The 17158-nt window shown below is 45.3% G+C and overlaps 1 protein-coding gene and 1 long non-coding RNA gene across 9 annotated transcripts; one reads left to right on the forward strand and one right to left on the reverse strand.

The window, feature by feature from the left end:
• Nucleotides 1-634: 634 nt before the first annotated feature.
• Usp2 (Ubiquitin specific protease 2) lies at nt 635-15459 on the forward strand. 8 transcript variants are annotated; one of them, XM_033385013.1, is made up of 11 exons: nt 635-726; nt 3143-3417; nt 3483-4079; nt 7385-8371; nt 12450-12648; nt 13106-13252; nt 13329-13542; nt 13614-13936; nt 14003-14152; nt 14220-14298; nt 14371-15459. In XM_033385013.1, exons 3-11 carry the CDS (start codon nt 3633-3635, stop codon nt 14441-14443), a joined length of 2619 nt encoding a protein of 872 aa, XP_033240904.1. In that variant the 5' UTR covers nt 635-726; nt 3143-3417; nt 3483-3632; the 3' UTR covers nt 14444-15459. The 8 variants fall into 8 exon arrangements, with proteins under 8 accessions (XP_033240904.1, XP_015040945.1, XP_001355290.3 ...); XM_001355254.4 differs by lacking the exon at nt 635-726 and adding an exon at nt 745-830; XM_015185459.2 differs by lacking the exon at nt 7385-8371 and having other exon boundaries at nt 640-726.
• LOC26533878 (uncharacterized) lies at nt 895-3009 on the reverse strand. The gene is made up of 2 exons (XR_001452480.2): nt 2476-3009; nt 895-2404 (listed from the first exon to the last, which is right to left on the reverse strand). It is a non-coding gene; the product is annotated as an uncharacterized lncRNA (long non-coding RNA).
• Nucleotides 15460-17158: the final 1699 nt, after the last annotated feature.

The raw sequence follows: 17158 nt of genomic DNA on the forward strand, positions 1-17158 counted from the left end.
ATCCATCACGCAGATCTTATGGTTCATCACTACGCTAGTTGTAAAGGTTGTTGTGAAAGGTCCGCGCACGGGCAAACCGCAGGCAGCCAATTCCAATATCTTCAATATCTTAGAATAGGCCATTTCGTGATCGGTGATAATGCAAATGGACACTCCCCGCTCCAGTGCTCGCTGCATGGCCAAGAATAGATCCATAGAAGTGAATGTGTATATGGCTATATCAATAGAGTATTGAGTCATATCGAACAACTTTCTGAAGCTGTGCTTGTTTACACATTCAACAGTTGTGGCGGCTAGCGCTCATGCTTCTTGTACCAAATTACTCTAAGTTCATTGAAAAAGAAAGCCTCGTGGACTCGACGGCGTCCATATTTTAATGCTTGAAGTATTAGCTTTGAGGCTAAGGTGGTTCTAGCAAAACTTGTGATGGTGGCCAGAATCGGGTGCCACTTTACCAAATCAAACATTGCAACAATATCCATTATTAAATATTTTTGTTCTTGCCGCTGTAAACGAGTCCGCAATAGTGGCGTTTCGAAATCTATACTTTCCTTCTGATAAAGTTTCTCAAAGATCTAGTTCGTAAAACTCGAACTAGTTCGTAACACTAGAACTATCGGACGATAGCTTGTATCGATACCTATTCTGATAAGTACGATATTTCATACAAGGTACATAGTAAATAATTTTGTATGTTAACACTAATAATCATAAGTTAGCAGCAAGGTAAATACAAATGTAGGGTTATAATACTAATACAGACCAACAAAATTAATATCCCTACACTACTGTAATGCGGGTTCTGTGGCTGTGCTGGAAACGGATTTTAAGTAAATATATGTAGTTTTTGCCGTGTAAATTGACAAAGCTTATAGTGCAACATACAGACAAATATTTCATATTGTTTTTTTTTTACCCTCGCGACCTTGTTTGCTCGTGATATCTGCTTTGCGTTGTAATTTTATTTGGCTCCCGCTCCAATTTTAGTCGTGTCCGCGCTCTGGTTTTGTGATCAGACGGTAGAAAAATTCACAATAGCAATCGTCACTTTTCCACTTTCCATTTTGAGAAAGATATTTGACTTTGCGTAATTCGTACATTGCCTGTTTGCCTATGTGAGTGAACGTTTGTGTGTTGCGCGAGAGCTCCCGCTCGGTTGTGTGTGTGTCGGTGTCGCCAATAGTGCTATCCTTTTCGCTCGTATACGCTCATCGGCGTTTTTACTACTGCCGTCCCTTATTCCCCGCTCCCCATTACCCGTTCGCTCTACTCATTTCACTGTCAAACCGACAGCCCCAACACACAATAATTTCATGCGTGTGTGTGTGTATGTGCTTTTAAGCGCTTTTATAAATAGATTTATTTCGTTTCGTTTTATATTTTGTTGTTGTTGATTATAAATATTTCGATTTTTGACGTTTGGTAAAGCATTGAAAACGTATATTTAATCGAAAAGAAGCAGAAGCCGCAAATTGGTGAATAAATGAAACGTGGTAAACGATTGGCAAAAAAGTTTACAACGTAATGTGCGTATGGATGTGTGTTTGTGTGTGTGAACTTGAAGAATTTCATTTATTTCTTTTCGAAAAGGCATTGCAGTGCGTGCGCGTGCATTTGTATGTGTATCCAATGGAAACGGTGCGCCTAGGTGTGTGTGTGTGTGTGTGTGTGTGTGTGTGAATGGGTTGTAGTTGTGTAGTATTTTATGAACGAAAGATCGATTTGATAGTGTGGCCATGTGTCGCGGCGGCCCATTTTATAATAGTTAAGCCCTACCACTACCCTATGTTGTAGTTGTAGGGAAGTCAACGGTATCCTCGGCTACAATGACATCGTGCGCTTTGTATGGTACTGTAGACAGCTTGGCGGCGTTACGTTACACACACTCCTACACGTACATATAACTTCATTTTAGTGTTACCGAATAAGGCTACGCTATTTCTCCCCCCCTCGACGTCAGGTTTTCAACGACTAATCCTAACGGTACTGTTTGTTGTTGCGGTAAACAAGAGCCGCAGCTGATGATCGGTGTGTGCTTGTTCGTTTGTGTGTGTTAGTAATTGTGCGTGTGTGGGGATTAGTAACTGATTTTTCCCGTGTGCCGCAGCCAACCAAGCGCAGGTGCTGCAAAAACATTTGCAATTTTTGCGACATTTTCCTTAACAGCTAATTAATATTTAATTAATATAATGAATTTATTTGCGGAAAAATCAATTTTCCCGGAGAGATACTCGTATAATAGGCATGTTCTTCAGTCGGTCAAGCATTCAATGAACAAGTAAAGCTTAATAGCCTTGTCTTTTCACACATATTGTAAATAGATTTACATTTGCACATAAAAGCGAAAGACCAGTCAGCATCCGTGGGCTAGCGTTTTTGCGCCCGGTACCTTTGTTGGTACCAACTTGAAGAGTAAAAAAATACCAAAAATAAGGTTATTAGAATAGCCAGACTAGAGGAAGAAGTTTCTCGTACCTGACTCTCCTGCCTTGCGCTCGATCTCTCTCTCGCATTAGGTGTAATAGACGGCGTTTACGTACAATTAAAAAAATATATATGTATTTATATGTATATATACATATATATGCACAAAAATCATAGGTTTACAAGTGTTGCCGCTACTCCACACGGTTCGACTGGTTTATTTATCTCATTAATGCACCCTCGCACATAGACCTCGCAAATAACGGTTGACACTTTTGGCGTGTCTGATAAAAACCTCTCATTGACGGACACATTGAGAAAAGGGACTGAATGGACCCGATCAAATCTGTTTTTGCTCAACTCGCTCTTCGCTCAAGCAAAGACCGATTTCTTCACTTCTCTTTTGTTCCTGTTTTTCACTGAGCATCTTGTCGCGAGTGAACGAGCAAAGTGTCTTTTGCGTATGTATGCGTGCTTGTATGTGTGATGCTTATGGAAACGATCAATTTTTGTGAATTCTATACGGTTTGACTATTGGAGCTTAAAATTAATCGTGAAAAGCAAAACGAAAATGTTCGTATGCCAATTTTGCAACTAAATATACATATTACAATACAATAGCCCAAAAGATGCGGAAAACATGAATAAATAAACATATACACGAAAAAAAACTAAAAACACTTTACTCATACACTTTTTTGGTTCTGCTCATCTAAAGACACTTTTGCTGTGAGCGCTTGACCAAAGTGTCTCTCTAAGTTGTTATTGTGAGACACGATCGTGTGTCGGGCTCACCCGAAAACCCGAAACACATAACACAAGTGAAGAGACAAAAAGTGTACGAGTCGTACACAGTCGCCTCTTCAGCTTCACTGGTCACAGCTATCCGGATCCTCAGATGTAGCACTTAAGCAGCATTCAAGTCGATTGGACAAATACAAAGGAATCGAATGCGAACGAAATACAAATAGTCTGGAAAACTGAATAGACAAGGTTGGTAAGGGGGGTCTACTTCCTTTGTTCAGGATTGATCAGTTCTTAATTGGTTTTTTTTTCAGCGACAGTAAAACGCGTGGAACAACCAAACATCAAATCAGCCACCGCCACCTTCAAAAAAGCAGCCAAGCAACGACGGCACGCACGGTCTGAGGAGCCCAGCCCAATTGCGGTTAGATCGGATCACTGCTGCTGCTGCTGCTGCTACTAATATGCGTGTCATCGCGCCGCGTGGATCATCAACGTCAGCGGCGGGCAGCGGCAGTCTTTACGGCACATCGTCGTCGACCAGCGGCGGCAACGGCGCCGGCAACAGCAGTTCCGGCTCCGGTGCTACAGGCAGCGCTTCAGGTGGGGCCACCACCAACGGTTATTCGCGCTGCAACACATACTACGATCGCGGCAGCAGTCTCTCAAAGTTTCTGCCTCCGTCCGGCGGCTCAGTCTCGTCCACAGGCTACAGCAGCGCCAGCAGCTGCTATCCCAGCTCGTACTTGGCCGCGTCCTATGCGCCACGTTCTACCTTGCACCGGAACAGCGTTGGATCCACATCAGCGTCTTACCTAAGTGGAGGGTCGGTCTCGAGCCCGTCCTATCGCATTAGTTCAGCGTATTTGAGCGGATCCACCTATGATTCACCTACTTACGGCAGATATGGAGTGAGTTGATACGTAGGCTAAGCTAAATATATGGATTTGATCCCTACACACTCCCTCCAACTATCCCCGAACGGATCCTTGAATTGGGATCGGTTACTTTTGGGGTTTAATGTTCCATCCGTAGCTGATCTATCGGTTCCCCTCTAGATATAGGCACACATTTGTATCTACTCGCACCACAATTGTCCCTGTCGCACACCATTCATTTGTATCTATCCCCTTCACTATATCTCATGATGTCCATAAGATTTAACCTAACCAAATTCGTGTGCCCGTGAGCATGCGGAGAGCTTACACGCAAGTCACTGATTTTTATTTAAGTCGTAGTCTTAAAGTACAGGCTCAATGATTAGAACCCTCTCAAGATTAAGCTCCACAGTAAACAGTAGTGCTTGAAATAGAAACCCCCCTTTAAAGCGTCCGCACACAATGGTGAAAAGAAACATTTCTAAAAGCTCCAAGAAAAACAAACACCTCACCGATGCTAGTGCGGACACGGAGCTTTGAAATATTACCTCAGACAAGATAAGCTCTGCTTTATTTGATCGATGCATCATTTGATCAGCTGAAAGTGTGTCGGATATCTACCATCAATATTGCGCAACGAGCCGCTATATGGTTATCCGATTGGCACCAAATCTTTGTAAGTATTCAAAAACTTGTAATTACACAAACTTTTGGTTAGACCCCCTTAAAAAAAACAAAAAATTATTTTATTTTTATTAAAAAAACTTGAGTTTGGTTTAGATTGCTGATCCGTGAATCCGTGAATCCGTGATTCCGTCAAATGAGTCGATGGTGACTAAAAATAGGCTCAGATTTACGGCTACGGCCTAACCGTAGTCCTACCTGACTTCCAGTGGATGCTGAGGCTTAACCGTGAAGGCTTCAGTGACTGAAAAATTTAAGATTTCGTTTCAAGCTCTACATTATAAGCCTAAAAATGGTGGTCCTTTGGTGTTGGACAATATATTATCATATATTGGGGTGACATATGTACAATGGTTGTGGAAATAATCAAACAGTCGGGGAGTCAAGCTACACAGTTCAATGGTAGACAATCTGGTAGTCTGCGACAGAGGTGCAAATGTATACCAATATGTAACTGAGATCGCCCGAAATGTTGAAAGAAGGCTCCATAATAGACGCTCCATATAACATATAAGAGTAATCTCGTATTGAGGTATGGATCTGCCACAGAAGCTAACAAAATATACCAGCGGCTCTAGGTTTCCTACAGTAAAAGCTCCAATATTAAAACCTATTATTTCAAACGCTTTAAAGGCAAGAAGCGCGCCCCATTGTCTCATCTCATTTCTGTTGCTTTTTCATAATTTACGTGTGTGTTTTTCATGACTATATGAATACAAGTATGTACGTACATCAATGCATATGTACATCGATAGATATGTATATTTATAGCTTCAAATATAGTCTATATATCTGAATGTATCTATGTGTGTACCTATGCATATAGCCCGCTTTCGGTTATTGGCATTGCCTACCTCAAAGAGTCATCCAAACCATGGTGTATTGATACAAGGTGAGGCATTACCGGATAGCGCTCTCAAGATTGCAGTGCCCGCGAACATATGTAGATCGCGGGGCTGAGCGGTAGATCGGGAATGCCTCATTTTGGTCCTTGATCCAGGACTATGATCTCATTCGAACAGACACACTCAGCTACACCCCCATGTCGCATATATGATGTGTATATATGAACAACCACACCCTAGTTTTGTGGTGATGCTCTTCCCCCTTAGCACCCTTTAGTGTAGCCCTTTGGCAGTTTTCGGTGGCATTTCGAAGTTTCATTTTGGACGTTTTTCTTTTGCTGATTGTCGTTTTTATGTTGTTTGTGATGTGTATTTTGTCATTGCAACAACGAACCACCAACCCACCACAGTCCACGAATCAAACGCCCACCTATACCAACCACCCACCCAGCAGCCCAGCCAAGCCATCCCATTTCACAACACGCCGACACACACGACAATGCAGCACTCTAACATATGTACATGCGATAATACACAGATGCCGATACAGATGCAGAGGCACTGCTCAAGGTATACTAATCTAAGGTAAGGCCGCTTGAGAGGTAGTATCATGTAGTATGCCAAAAAAGTATGCTACGTGGAGAGCCGGATGGGACTTACCTGATAATTAGTATACCTTGAGACAGAGTAAAGGCAATGGAATGCGTTGTGTGCTCTTGTGGGTGTGTGTGAGTGTGTGCTCGAGAGCGAGTGGAGCCGAACCGACCCGCGCGAACCACTTGTTGGCACCGATCCAACACCAACGAGAGCAAGGGAAACAGCAGCAACTGTGTCATCCCCTTAAACTTGCTGTAAATTAAATTCGCAATGAGGTTAATGGAATAGCATTGTCGGCATATACATATGTACATATGTACATATCTATGTCGGTTGTGCAGTTTTGTCCGTCTGTCAATGCGTGTATTCACGCTGCTTGTCATCATTTTCTCGAATGTTTAGCTGATGTATGTATGTATGCACGCATGTATCAAAGAAAGATCACGATTTTCATATAAAAATCGATCAGGCCTATCATCATTTTAACTTTTCGCCAATTCTTCTGAAATGGTACTAGTCACAAGACCATCCCGTTTAGAAAGTACTGATCTTTAGAGCTGTCATAGGAGCAAAAATATACACACATATGCATATGTACATCTATGTGTGTATGTATGCACATATGTACCTAACATTAAAATTTGAAATTGGGGAAAAAGATAAGGGTGAGGGTGCGGCATCCCCTTATAGCGTGGGCACCTTGTTGCCTCACGTTCAGTCGCGAATCATCGTCATTGGGCTTTGGTCAAGCTCTTGAACCCCCTCTCCCTCACTGGCAGATAGTGTATGGGTGTACCGGGTGTATTCGCATAGTCGTATCGTAGCGACTATATAGCATAATTTTGTGCCTTTAATTTCATTTATTTTTTCAAAATTTTCTTACGTTTTCGAATGTTATTTCCGTCTTCATTCTGTACAAATCAGTCATAAAACTCATCATTGATGTTTCTTTTATTTTGTTTTCTGTTACTTTTGAAATTGGTTTATGTTGCGACACCATGAAACATGAACAAACTTGTTCACCGTTACCGTTAACGTTATCGTTACCGTTACTGCTACCTGCTACGTTCCCAAAACCAAAAACCACCACCGATTGTTGCCATCTCGCTCATTTAAAATCGACACACTTGTAAATGTTTCGCCAACCACCAACGCCAACCACCAAATCAAAACAACAACAAAACAAAATTCGAATTCAAATTCGAATAAAAGTTGCCGCGCAAGACAACAAAAGGATCCGTATCCGGATCTGGATCCGCCACCAATGGCGAGAGCGGATTGAAGAAGAACGACTATGGACTGCGGCGTGAGGCTAAGAAGCCGCCAACAAGTGGCGGTGGCAATGGCAATGGCAGTGCCAGTAGCAGCAGCTACAGCGAGAGCGCCATTAGCAACGGCCATTCGAAACGCCTGTCCAGCTCATCCTCATCACCATCCCTAGCACGTTTAGTGGCCACCTCGGGGCTGGACATGTACGAAAAGTACAGTCCGGCCAACTATAAACCCAACAGTGAACCATCGTCACGTTCTAGATCGGGGCTCAGTGAGACGCCGTCGGGCGATGTGGACGGCAACGGTAATGGCAATGACACGACCACCTGCACGGTCACCCTGGACCGCTCGCGGACCAGTCGCTACAGCCGGCTCTACAGCAATAACAGCGACGCCGGCGACTCCACGCCATCCACCAGCACCGGGACAAGCACGAGCACAACATCCTCATCGCGGCTGGGACAGCGCAACGGGTCGGGCCGGTTCACGTTGAGTAGCAGCAACAGCAGCGGGGACGTGCCCACGGCCACCTTCACACTCAGAAGCAACAGAACGCGGCGCAGCATTGCGGATGCATCGTCGGCAAGGGATACAGAAGCAGCAGCAGCAGCCGCAGCCACAGTAGCCGCAGTAGGATCAGTAGCATCTCATACAGCGCCTCCACCACCGCCGCCGCCACCTCCACCGTTAGCCTTAAAATCAATCAATGGTCATGGGGCGGACAGCAATGGACTGGACACAAAGCTCAACGGCCTGTCCTTGCTGTCGACATCGCCGAAGAGGAACGCAATCTACGAAAGTCGTAGTGGGAGTAGCGTGAGAGCCACTCTTGATACGACAGATGATGCGGGACCGGACGTGGAGGATGCGGACAATGGCGATGTGAGCGCGACAGCTACATTCAAGTTAACGGAAGCCGGCAGCAAGGTAAAATATCGATATGTGCGACGCAGCGACAGACAGCGCTGCCAAGACTGCCCAGAGTGCCCGACTAATCGCATGACCTGCCAACCCGATATACCCTGATTAAGCGACTATCGATAGCAGCCTAACCATCCCACCCTCTAACCCTGAAATTTGATTGCCGAAATTCGTATGTGTGTGTGAATGCCGCAGGCTCCGCTTTGCCAAAAACACTCGCCACAATCCAATCCAATCCAATCAAATCAGTCCCCACATTGCGCCACTCACCCTCCAGCAATCAATCGCCCAACCATTGCTTGCACCGATACATGATTCTGTTACTGATACTGATATACATATGTACATGCGTTATTTCTTTTGGTATCATTTCATTTCATTTGATTGAGTTTGAATTGAAAATTGATCTCTCTGTGCTCTCTGTATTTGTGCCTAGGCCGCCGCCATTTAATCCAATTTACATTTCTATGTATTTTTAGCTTAACTCTTGCAGATTGCGCCCCTTCTAACTCACTTAACCAAAGCAAAGCAAAGAAAAAACCAAAGCAAACTCCCAACTCAACTAAACTAAACTCTAAACTCAACTAATCGAACTACCGAGTACCGAAACACAACAATAACTATAATCTCTGAATCGCTGACTAACCCCGACCCACGACCAGTTCAGTCCCAGCCCCACCCCCTATCCCCAACAGCCCCAGCAATCGCTAGAGACACTACATGACTAGGACTAGGCGAACCCCCATTGGCTAGGAGAATTCTCCTTCCGCCTCCCCTTTTTATTCTCGCCCAAAAAAAACTACAGCAAAAATAAGCAAACAAAAAAAAAAACAAACAAAAAACAAAAAGAAAACACTGCCCCCAGTATATAGGGATCAGTATGTAAAAAAAAAAAAAACGAAGCAGTTCGTGACTTTCAAAATCATCAAAATTTGAATCCCTTTCGGCCAGACCTCAGTTAAAACTCAACTATCAAACGAACAAAAATATACTACAAGCAAACATTAAGTGAAAATCGGAACTAGCAAAAAAAAACACCAGTCCAGGCAGATTGGACAAGGATCTGGAAGTGAAGGGAGAATCCAGATTGTGCAGACGACTGTCAGCTGATGTTGAATGATGTTAGACGTTAAGAAGAACAGAGGTTTCCACAAGACTCCATCATCCAGACTGCAACGCGGAGGTGAGCCAGCAGTAATAGCAGTAGCAGCCCCTTCCGCAGCAGCAGCGGCAGGTGCATCCACAGTAGCTGCATCCCATCCGGGAGCAGGAAAGGCAGCAACCGCCACTGGTACCACATCAGTGGCATCCGGCAAAGGAGCAGGCGGCTCCAAGCGAGGCATCCATAATAGCACGGCACGGGGCCGGGAGGGTAAATCGAAATACTCCACGGGACCAGGAATCCCAACCGGAGGCGGTGCTTCACTGGGAGTGGGCAAGGGGCAAGGTAAACACGGCTCATCATCAGCAGCAGGAGCGGCAGGAGGAGGAGGTGGCCGCTCAGTGACGACGGGAACAGCGGGCGGAAATCCCGTGCGGACGGCCAATCAGCGCTACTTCCTCGTGCCCAGCTTTAAGGACCCCACATTCCTTAAGGAAGAGTGCGAGCTGGCCCATGCCCAGGTGACGGGTGCTGGTGCGGGCAAGTCCAAAGCCACCCACGGCAAGCAGCGCTGTAGGGTGGGTGAGGATAACAAAAACAATAATAACCAGCACAGCAGTCATAACAGCCACCAGAACCACAACAACCACAGCAGCCACAAGGCACAGGGCCATGTGGCAGGTGGTGGACTAGGACCACAAGGAGCATTGAATGACATGCCGCGTCCGCCGATGTTCAATGGCAATCAACAGGCGGCAGGAGCAGCAGCGACGACGACGACGACGTCGAGCTACAACAGAAGCACCATTAACGGTCCCGTCCACAAGCACGGCAGCATCAGGGCCTCTAGCACCCAGGAGCAACAGCTAACGGCGGGACAGAAGGCGCTGCAGGCAGCCACAGCCTCACACACGGGAAGGACCCTTGGCAAGCTGAAGCCACTGACCTTTGGCAGCAGCTCCAATAACAATAACAACAGCAACAATAACAACAGTAGCAACACTAACAGTACCAACAACCACAGCAACCACAACCAATATCAGAACCACGGCTACACCAGCCACACGATCATGAACGGACACAATAATAACAACAGCAACCACAGCAGCAGTGTCAACGGCAGCAACAACAACATGCAGCGTGGACAGAAACTGAAGCAGCAGCCACAACAGAAGCAGGAGGCGCAACATCAGCTGCACCAACAGCTGCAAGACGATGACATCAGCTACATAGACAGCGACGATACGCCTCTGCCCTCCACATCGGGAGCAGCAGCAGCTAAAGTAGCAGCTGGTTCTGGTGGAGCAAGAGCAGGAGCCGGAGCAGGAGCGGCTACAGCTGCAGCTGCAGCTGCAGCTGAAGCTACATCTACAGCTGCAGCCAATCAAAGCGATCCCATGTTCAGGAACGTTGGCTACCACAAGCGTCCTAGGTCCACGATAATCACATCCCACTCCAACTTTGCCGCCAGCTTGGAGAAGTTCAACAACCCGAAGCTAGTCAATGGAACACCTTCGGGAACAGGGAGGACAACTGAGGCAGGCGGTGGCCAACCACAATCCGTGCTATCCAGCAATGCACGTTGGTATGGCATCGATTCAGTTAGCATTAAAGCCTCGATTGAAAAATTCAACAATCTCAGCTGCCAGAAGCAGCGTCAGGGGCAACATTCGGGCAAGGAGACGACAACTGGCTACTCCACGTCTCCCGCCGGAGGAGCCAGAGGAGCCATGCCACGAAGTACTCACATAGCGCAGACCTCGTCCATCGGGAGCAGTGGAAATCTGCAGCAGCATCGCTACAGCGGCGACCTGGATAATGTTCGTTTATCGGCGGGCCATAGCAGCTCCCTAACGCGGGCCGCCTACCGAACCACGGCCCCCATGAACTGTGTCGTCGCCCCGTTGCCGCGGGCAGCGCAGCCCGTACTAGTGGCGTTCAATCCACAGGTAAACGACTCCAAGATACAATCAACCACTGCAGCGGCCACAACAACACTAGCTACAACCACGTCCGCCACATCCGCCACATCAGCCACATCGGGCACTGTTTCCGCTTCCGCCTCCGGTTCGTCGTCTTCCGTCTCCACAGCCACGGGCACGGTCACGGTCACAGTCACGGGCTCGGCGGCAGCCAGCGATAGTGTAAGTCGTCCTCTGGCAAGGCTCCTCCAAGGTGCACTCCCAGTGCACTACACAGGGCAATGCAGTCGAGTACAGTACAGTTCTGTTCAGTTTATATTTCTCTCTCTCTCTCTCTCTCTCTCTCGCTCTCTCAATATTTCTTAATATCTCGCCATTCCGTTTACTTTGTATACTTTGTTCTCGTTTTCCTTAAGCGGGCTAGATTAGTTAATCCAAAATTGTTGTCGCTAGAAATATGAACATTCAAAAAGATGCATTTTATTCATCATCCTTCGCCGATCGCGCTCGGTTGCACGCCACTCTATTACGCCCTAGTACTCCCCATCCTCGCCTCGCTCCCTGTTTGTTTTAATTACATATTGTGTTGTCTCTTTATTTTACGTTACCTTCGTTAGTTGTTATTTGTTTTTGTTCGCTCGCTGTCTCTCGTTGTCCCTGTCGCACTTGCAACGTTTTGTGTTCAATTTGTTATTGTATTTCGTTTTTAAGCTCCCGCATGATACAGAACTCACCACAAAAACACATGCATACTCACCACATATCAGATATCACATAACACAGCTCCGCACCTCCTCTCCTATCCTCTCATCCTCCCATGAGCATTATATTATTGTTATCGTTTACTCTTCTAACTGCTCGATTGCTAACTGTGCTTTGATTATAATTATCGATTACTAATCGAGTCGCATCGATTGCCAACTGTCGGAGAACGCAGCTGCTCTCCTGCTCTGAACAGCTGGCCCCCTCCGGACAGTTGCCAATCGACGGGATTTCGGACACACACTGATATCAGTCGAACTTATATCGCCATCGAATCTCTTTGTTGTAAAAAACGTAGGCCAGGAACGTCGTCAGCACACGTAACGTCCTGCCGCCCGTGTCGCCAACACCCAGCCGCTACTGGGAACGGGACAGCAGCAACACCACCAGTCGCCAGTACTCCTCTTCCAACTCCTCAGCTCTGAGCGGCAGCAGCAAGTACAACACCGACGAGGGCTACCGGAGCGCGGCGACGCAGCGCGAAGAGAAATCGGAAGGTGAGTAAGTCGACAGGCGTGCCCTCAACTGGCCTGGCCTGCCCTGCCCTGCCCTGCCCTGAATGGAGTGAAGTTAGGTTTGTCGGATCGGAACAGAGAGGAGGCTGCGAGTTTTGGGGAACGTGGGAACAAATCAATCGTAGGAAAACAGCAGCCGAGCCCCGATATTCATTTAAATTTCGAGTTAAAAATTTTTGCTACCAAAAACGAGAAACGAGGCAGGAAACTTTGCGGGAAGAGCGGGAATCGTCGCTAAGCCAAGAGCTAAGACTTAAATCAGAAGAGGAACGGGTTGGTGGATTCGTTGGCACTCGCGAATGACATTGCTGAAGCGCCTCTGGAGCCAACAACATTCCGATGTATCCGAATTGGGGAGTGCCACACGCCGTTGCCGGCCGGGCGCAATATCACTACCAAGTATCATTAATCTATCCCGTTTCCGAATGCTATTCCACAGGTCTGTGCGGCCTGAGAAACATCGGCAACACCTGTTTCATGAACTCGGTCATCCAGTGCCTGAGCCACACGACTGAGCTAACCCGCTTTCTGCGCACACACCATGGCTCGCGCTCGTCCGCCACCAAAGATCAGCTAATACTCTTCGGTAGGTCGCGTCTAATCATACAATACGATACGATCATAAGCTTATGCCACTGCTGCCCTTGCTGCCATTTCTGCAGAATTTGCCAAACTCATCCAGGAGATGTGGACATCAAGCGTGCACACCGTAACCCCCATGGACCTCAAGCGGGCCTTCTCTGCCAAGCATCGCATGTACAGCGACTACAATCAGCAGGATGCGCAGGAGTTCCTGCGCTTCTTCCTCGATTCGCTGCACTCGGCCCTCAACTCGGGCATCAAGGGCGAGACCCTCAATATTGACGATAATCTCAGGTGGGTTTTTCTCACGGCCTCCCGATCCCCCACCGCCAATGGCTAGGCTAATCACTATCCCCCATCTGCAGTGACAATAAGAAGGCCGATCTAACCTGGGAGTGGTATACTCGGCATGAGAACTCCTTGGTACGCGATCTCTTTGTGGGACAGCTGAAGAGCACTCTGAAGTGCACAACATGCGGCAACACGAGCGTGACCTTCGATCCATTCTGGGACTTGAGCGTGCCGCTGCCCTCCTCATCGCGCTGCAAGCTGGAGGCCTGTCTGGATCTTTTCATTCGCGAGGAGATTCTAGATGGCGACGAGATGCCCACATGCTCTAAATGCAAGACGCGCCGAAAATGTACCAAGAGCTTCACCATTCAGCGTTTCCCCAAATATCTTGTCATACGTCAGTCAAAAAAACATCAAAAGGATTGTAGATGAGAAAAGTCTAATATGTGTGTCCCGATTTCAGATCTGAAACGCTTCTCGGAAACGCGCTGGAGCAAGCTGTCGAACATTGTCGAGTTCCCCACTGCTGACCGCGACCTCAATATGGCCTCCTATGGCGCAAACTCAAACTCAAATGTGCATTACTCTCTCTACGCGATATCGAATCATATGGGTGAGTGGCAGAGAGTCGGAGCGTATCAGTGCATAGCTCATATTCATATATCTTCATATATCTGCAGGATCAACTGCTGGAGGTCATTATACGGCCCTTTGCAAGCATCCAGTTTCTCGCAAGTGGCACGAGTTCAATGACAACATGTAAGTGCAGCCGATCTCCAGCTTTACTCCAGCCCGCCGTGTAACTTCTGCCCTTTTCTCTCTTCTTTACAGTGTGAGCGATTCCGTTTCCGAAAACTTTCTCGTTTCATCCAGTGCTTATATACTTTTCTACGAGCGTACGTAAGGCTCAGTTCTCAGTCCAAAAGGAGTCCTTGATCTGTGTGGGGTGGCTTCTGGGCAGGGACAGGCAGGGGACAACTACAACGACAACAGCAAACAGATCAGATCAAGGAGGGAACAGGGACAGCTTCAACCCCACTCCCAGGGCAACAAACATCAGTAGAAACGCTTCGTAGAATTGCAAATAAAAGATTTATTTTATATCAAAAACAAAATATTGCAATATCAAAGCCCAGCTGAAAAAAACAGACCCCAAGAACACAAGCAAAAAATTTCGGAAAAAGTTGAATTGAAAAAGAAGAAATCAAAAGAAAAAGCAGCGAGCCTGTACCCGGTCCCCGGTCCCCGACATTTAGTGTATATAAAAATCCTGAACTTCGTGGCCTGAAAAGCGGTAGAAAACTAAAAATTTGATTCAACAACATACAAAGAATTTTTGCAAATACATAAATAACTTTCGGCAAACTTATCCCCTGTGCAGAGAACCCTTAAGCAAATGCTGCTCCTTTAAAACAAAATTAAAAAATTAAATTAAGTCCACACATCCATTACTCAGTGTTTCGATAATTCTTTATTATATATATGCATGTGTGAGTGTTTCTAAATTCGATAATTTGGACTTAATTATTGGTTTGCCGGGAGAGGTCGATGTGTCCATGTGGTTGTGTGTAAAAAAAAAGAACAAAAACTAAAAAATAATTTAAAAAGAAAGAGAAACAAGAAACACCAAAACTTACAGCGAAAGCGAAGTGAAAACTAGTTCTATATTTAAAATTCGTCTTTCGTGTGCAATATATTTCATCTAGACAAAGAGCAACAACACCAATACTACTTAACGATAATCGCGATTAACGATAACGATAACTGATAGCTGGAAAGGAGGTAATCGCCATCGCACCATAAAAAATCACTTAAAAACAAACTAAACACTAACTTAAATTAAATTAAAGCTACGAGCTACAAACGGCTTTTTAGAGACTAAGATGAAACCCCACAAATAAAAGAACTAACATAATTGAACCATAAAAAGGAGATGACGAACACAGAAGGGAAACAACGCAAAGTGAAGCTGAATGCTGCATTGTGAAAACGTACTTATGATAAATGCTAAATATTAGTCAAATTAAACAAAAACCAAACGAAAGAACAGAAACAATTACACGTGTAAAGAAGGCAAGAGAGAGAAAATGTGAAAGCGATATACGAGAAGAACACCAAACACCAAACAAGTTCCACATCTACATATGTTGTTCCGTTACCCAGCGAAAGGGGGAATACCCTAGGGAATTATTTGTCCTTTGTTTCCTTCTTCAGGTCTTTTGTTTGGTCTGAGAAAATCAGAACTAGTCTCAAAAAGTTTTACAAAAAGCAAAGGATCTACTTAAGGCCATCCAAGCACCACTCTTCTTCAATCTGGGGGTGGCGGTGCTGGACATTGGCGAATAATAAATATCTCAAGTTTGTTTAATTTTGTGCGTATTTTCTAGTTTAAGTGGAGGATCCCCTGACTCCTGCCCCCGCACATCAACCATCTCCTCTTCCTTGCCCACGATCCCCCTGCCACGCAAAAACAGCGAAAGCCAACCAACCAACCAATCAATCAACCAGCCAAGAAATACTTGCTATCTATATATATATATACATACTTATGATATATATATATACTTTTTGTTGCCTACATTGTTTTTATACCTATATATATGTATATGAGATATATATTATGTAACTTATTTATTTATTGTATTTATGTAAATGATATATTAACCAAACACACCCACACATACCGCGCCCCCACACACATAAACAGACTGCGACAGTACGAGTAAATATGTGTACATAACTCAATTTGTTTCCAGCAGAAAAGCAAAAGAAACAGCAACAAATGTGCAAATAGCCACGCCCACACAAAGAACAACAAATTTTTGGAAATGCAACGTAAATACCAATAAAAGTGTAAAACAAGACAAATTATTTATTTATTTGTAAATGAGAACAAAGAACAACCTACTATATATATTTCTTCTGGCTTAACTATTAGTTAAAATTATAATTGTTGGATATTTTACTAACGTTAAAAAAAGCAAACAAAACAAACGCAAAAAAGGCAAACAAAAAAAACAGGAGAAAAAACGAAAAATAAAATGCAAAAATAAAATTGAGAACAAAAAATTGCAATCCTTTCTTTTGGCAACAAACTGCCAGCATCGGTGGTAATCCTTCCAAATTCATAGCCTGTTCACACTAGGGTTGCGTCATGCGTCTTTGTTTCTAGTCGGAGACGCAGTCACCTGAGGCCATAAAGAAACTGCTGGATATATGGGAAGAGATCGTCGACGGTTTTAATGGTGTGCGGAAGAGCTCCCACACTCTACAAAGAAATGGTTGAAAATAATAGCTCAATTTGAGCATCAGGCCTCTTTTGTCAATTCCCGCCTTTTTCCATAATTTCCATGTTGATTTCATCTTCAGCTGACACGTAAATCAGATCTTCTCATGACACCATAACCTACGGACTCCCGTGGAAACGGTTATTTTGTGCCATTGTGATTTCGATATCGTGGCAGTGTAAACAGGCTATAGATCTGCACTGAAAGACAGAGACAGCATGAGACAATTCGATAAATAAGTGTTGGTAGACTGCACTGATAGCACTTTAAAGTTAAAGCACCATCGACCTTTAGTTAAACAAATTGTTTTACTTGCAAAGCACGATTCTGGC

The sequence above is a fragment of the Drosophila pseudoobscura genome, chromosome X (assembly GCF_009870125.1).
Source record: "Drosophila pseudoobscura strain MV-25-SWS-2005 chromosome X, UCI_Dpse_MV25, whole genome shotgun sequence".
Classification (NCBI taxonomy): domain Eukaryota; kingdom Metazoa; phylum Arthropoda; class Insecta; order Diptera; family Drosophilidae; genus Drosophila; species Drosophila pseudoobscura.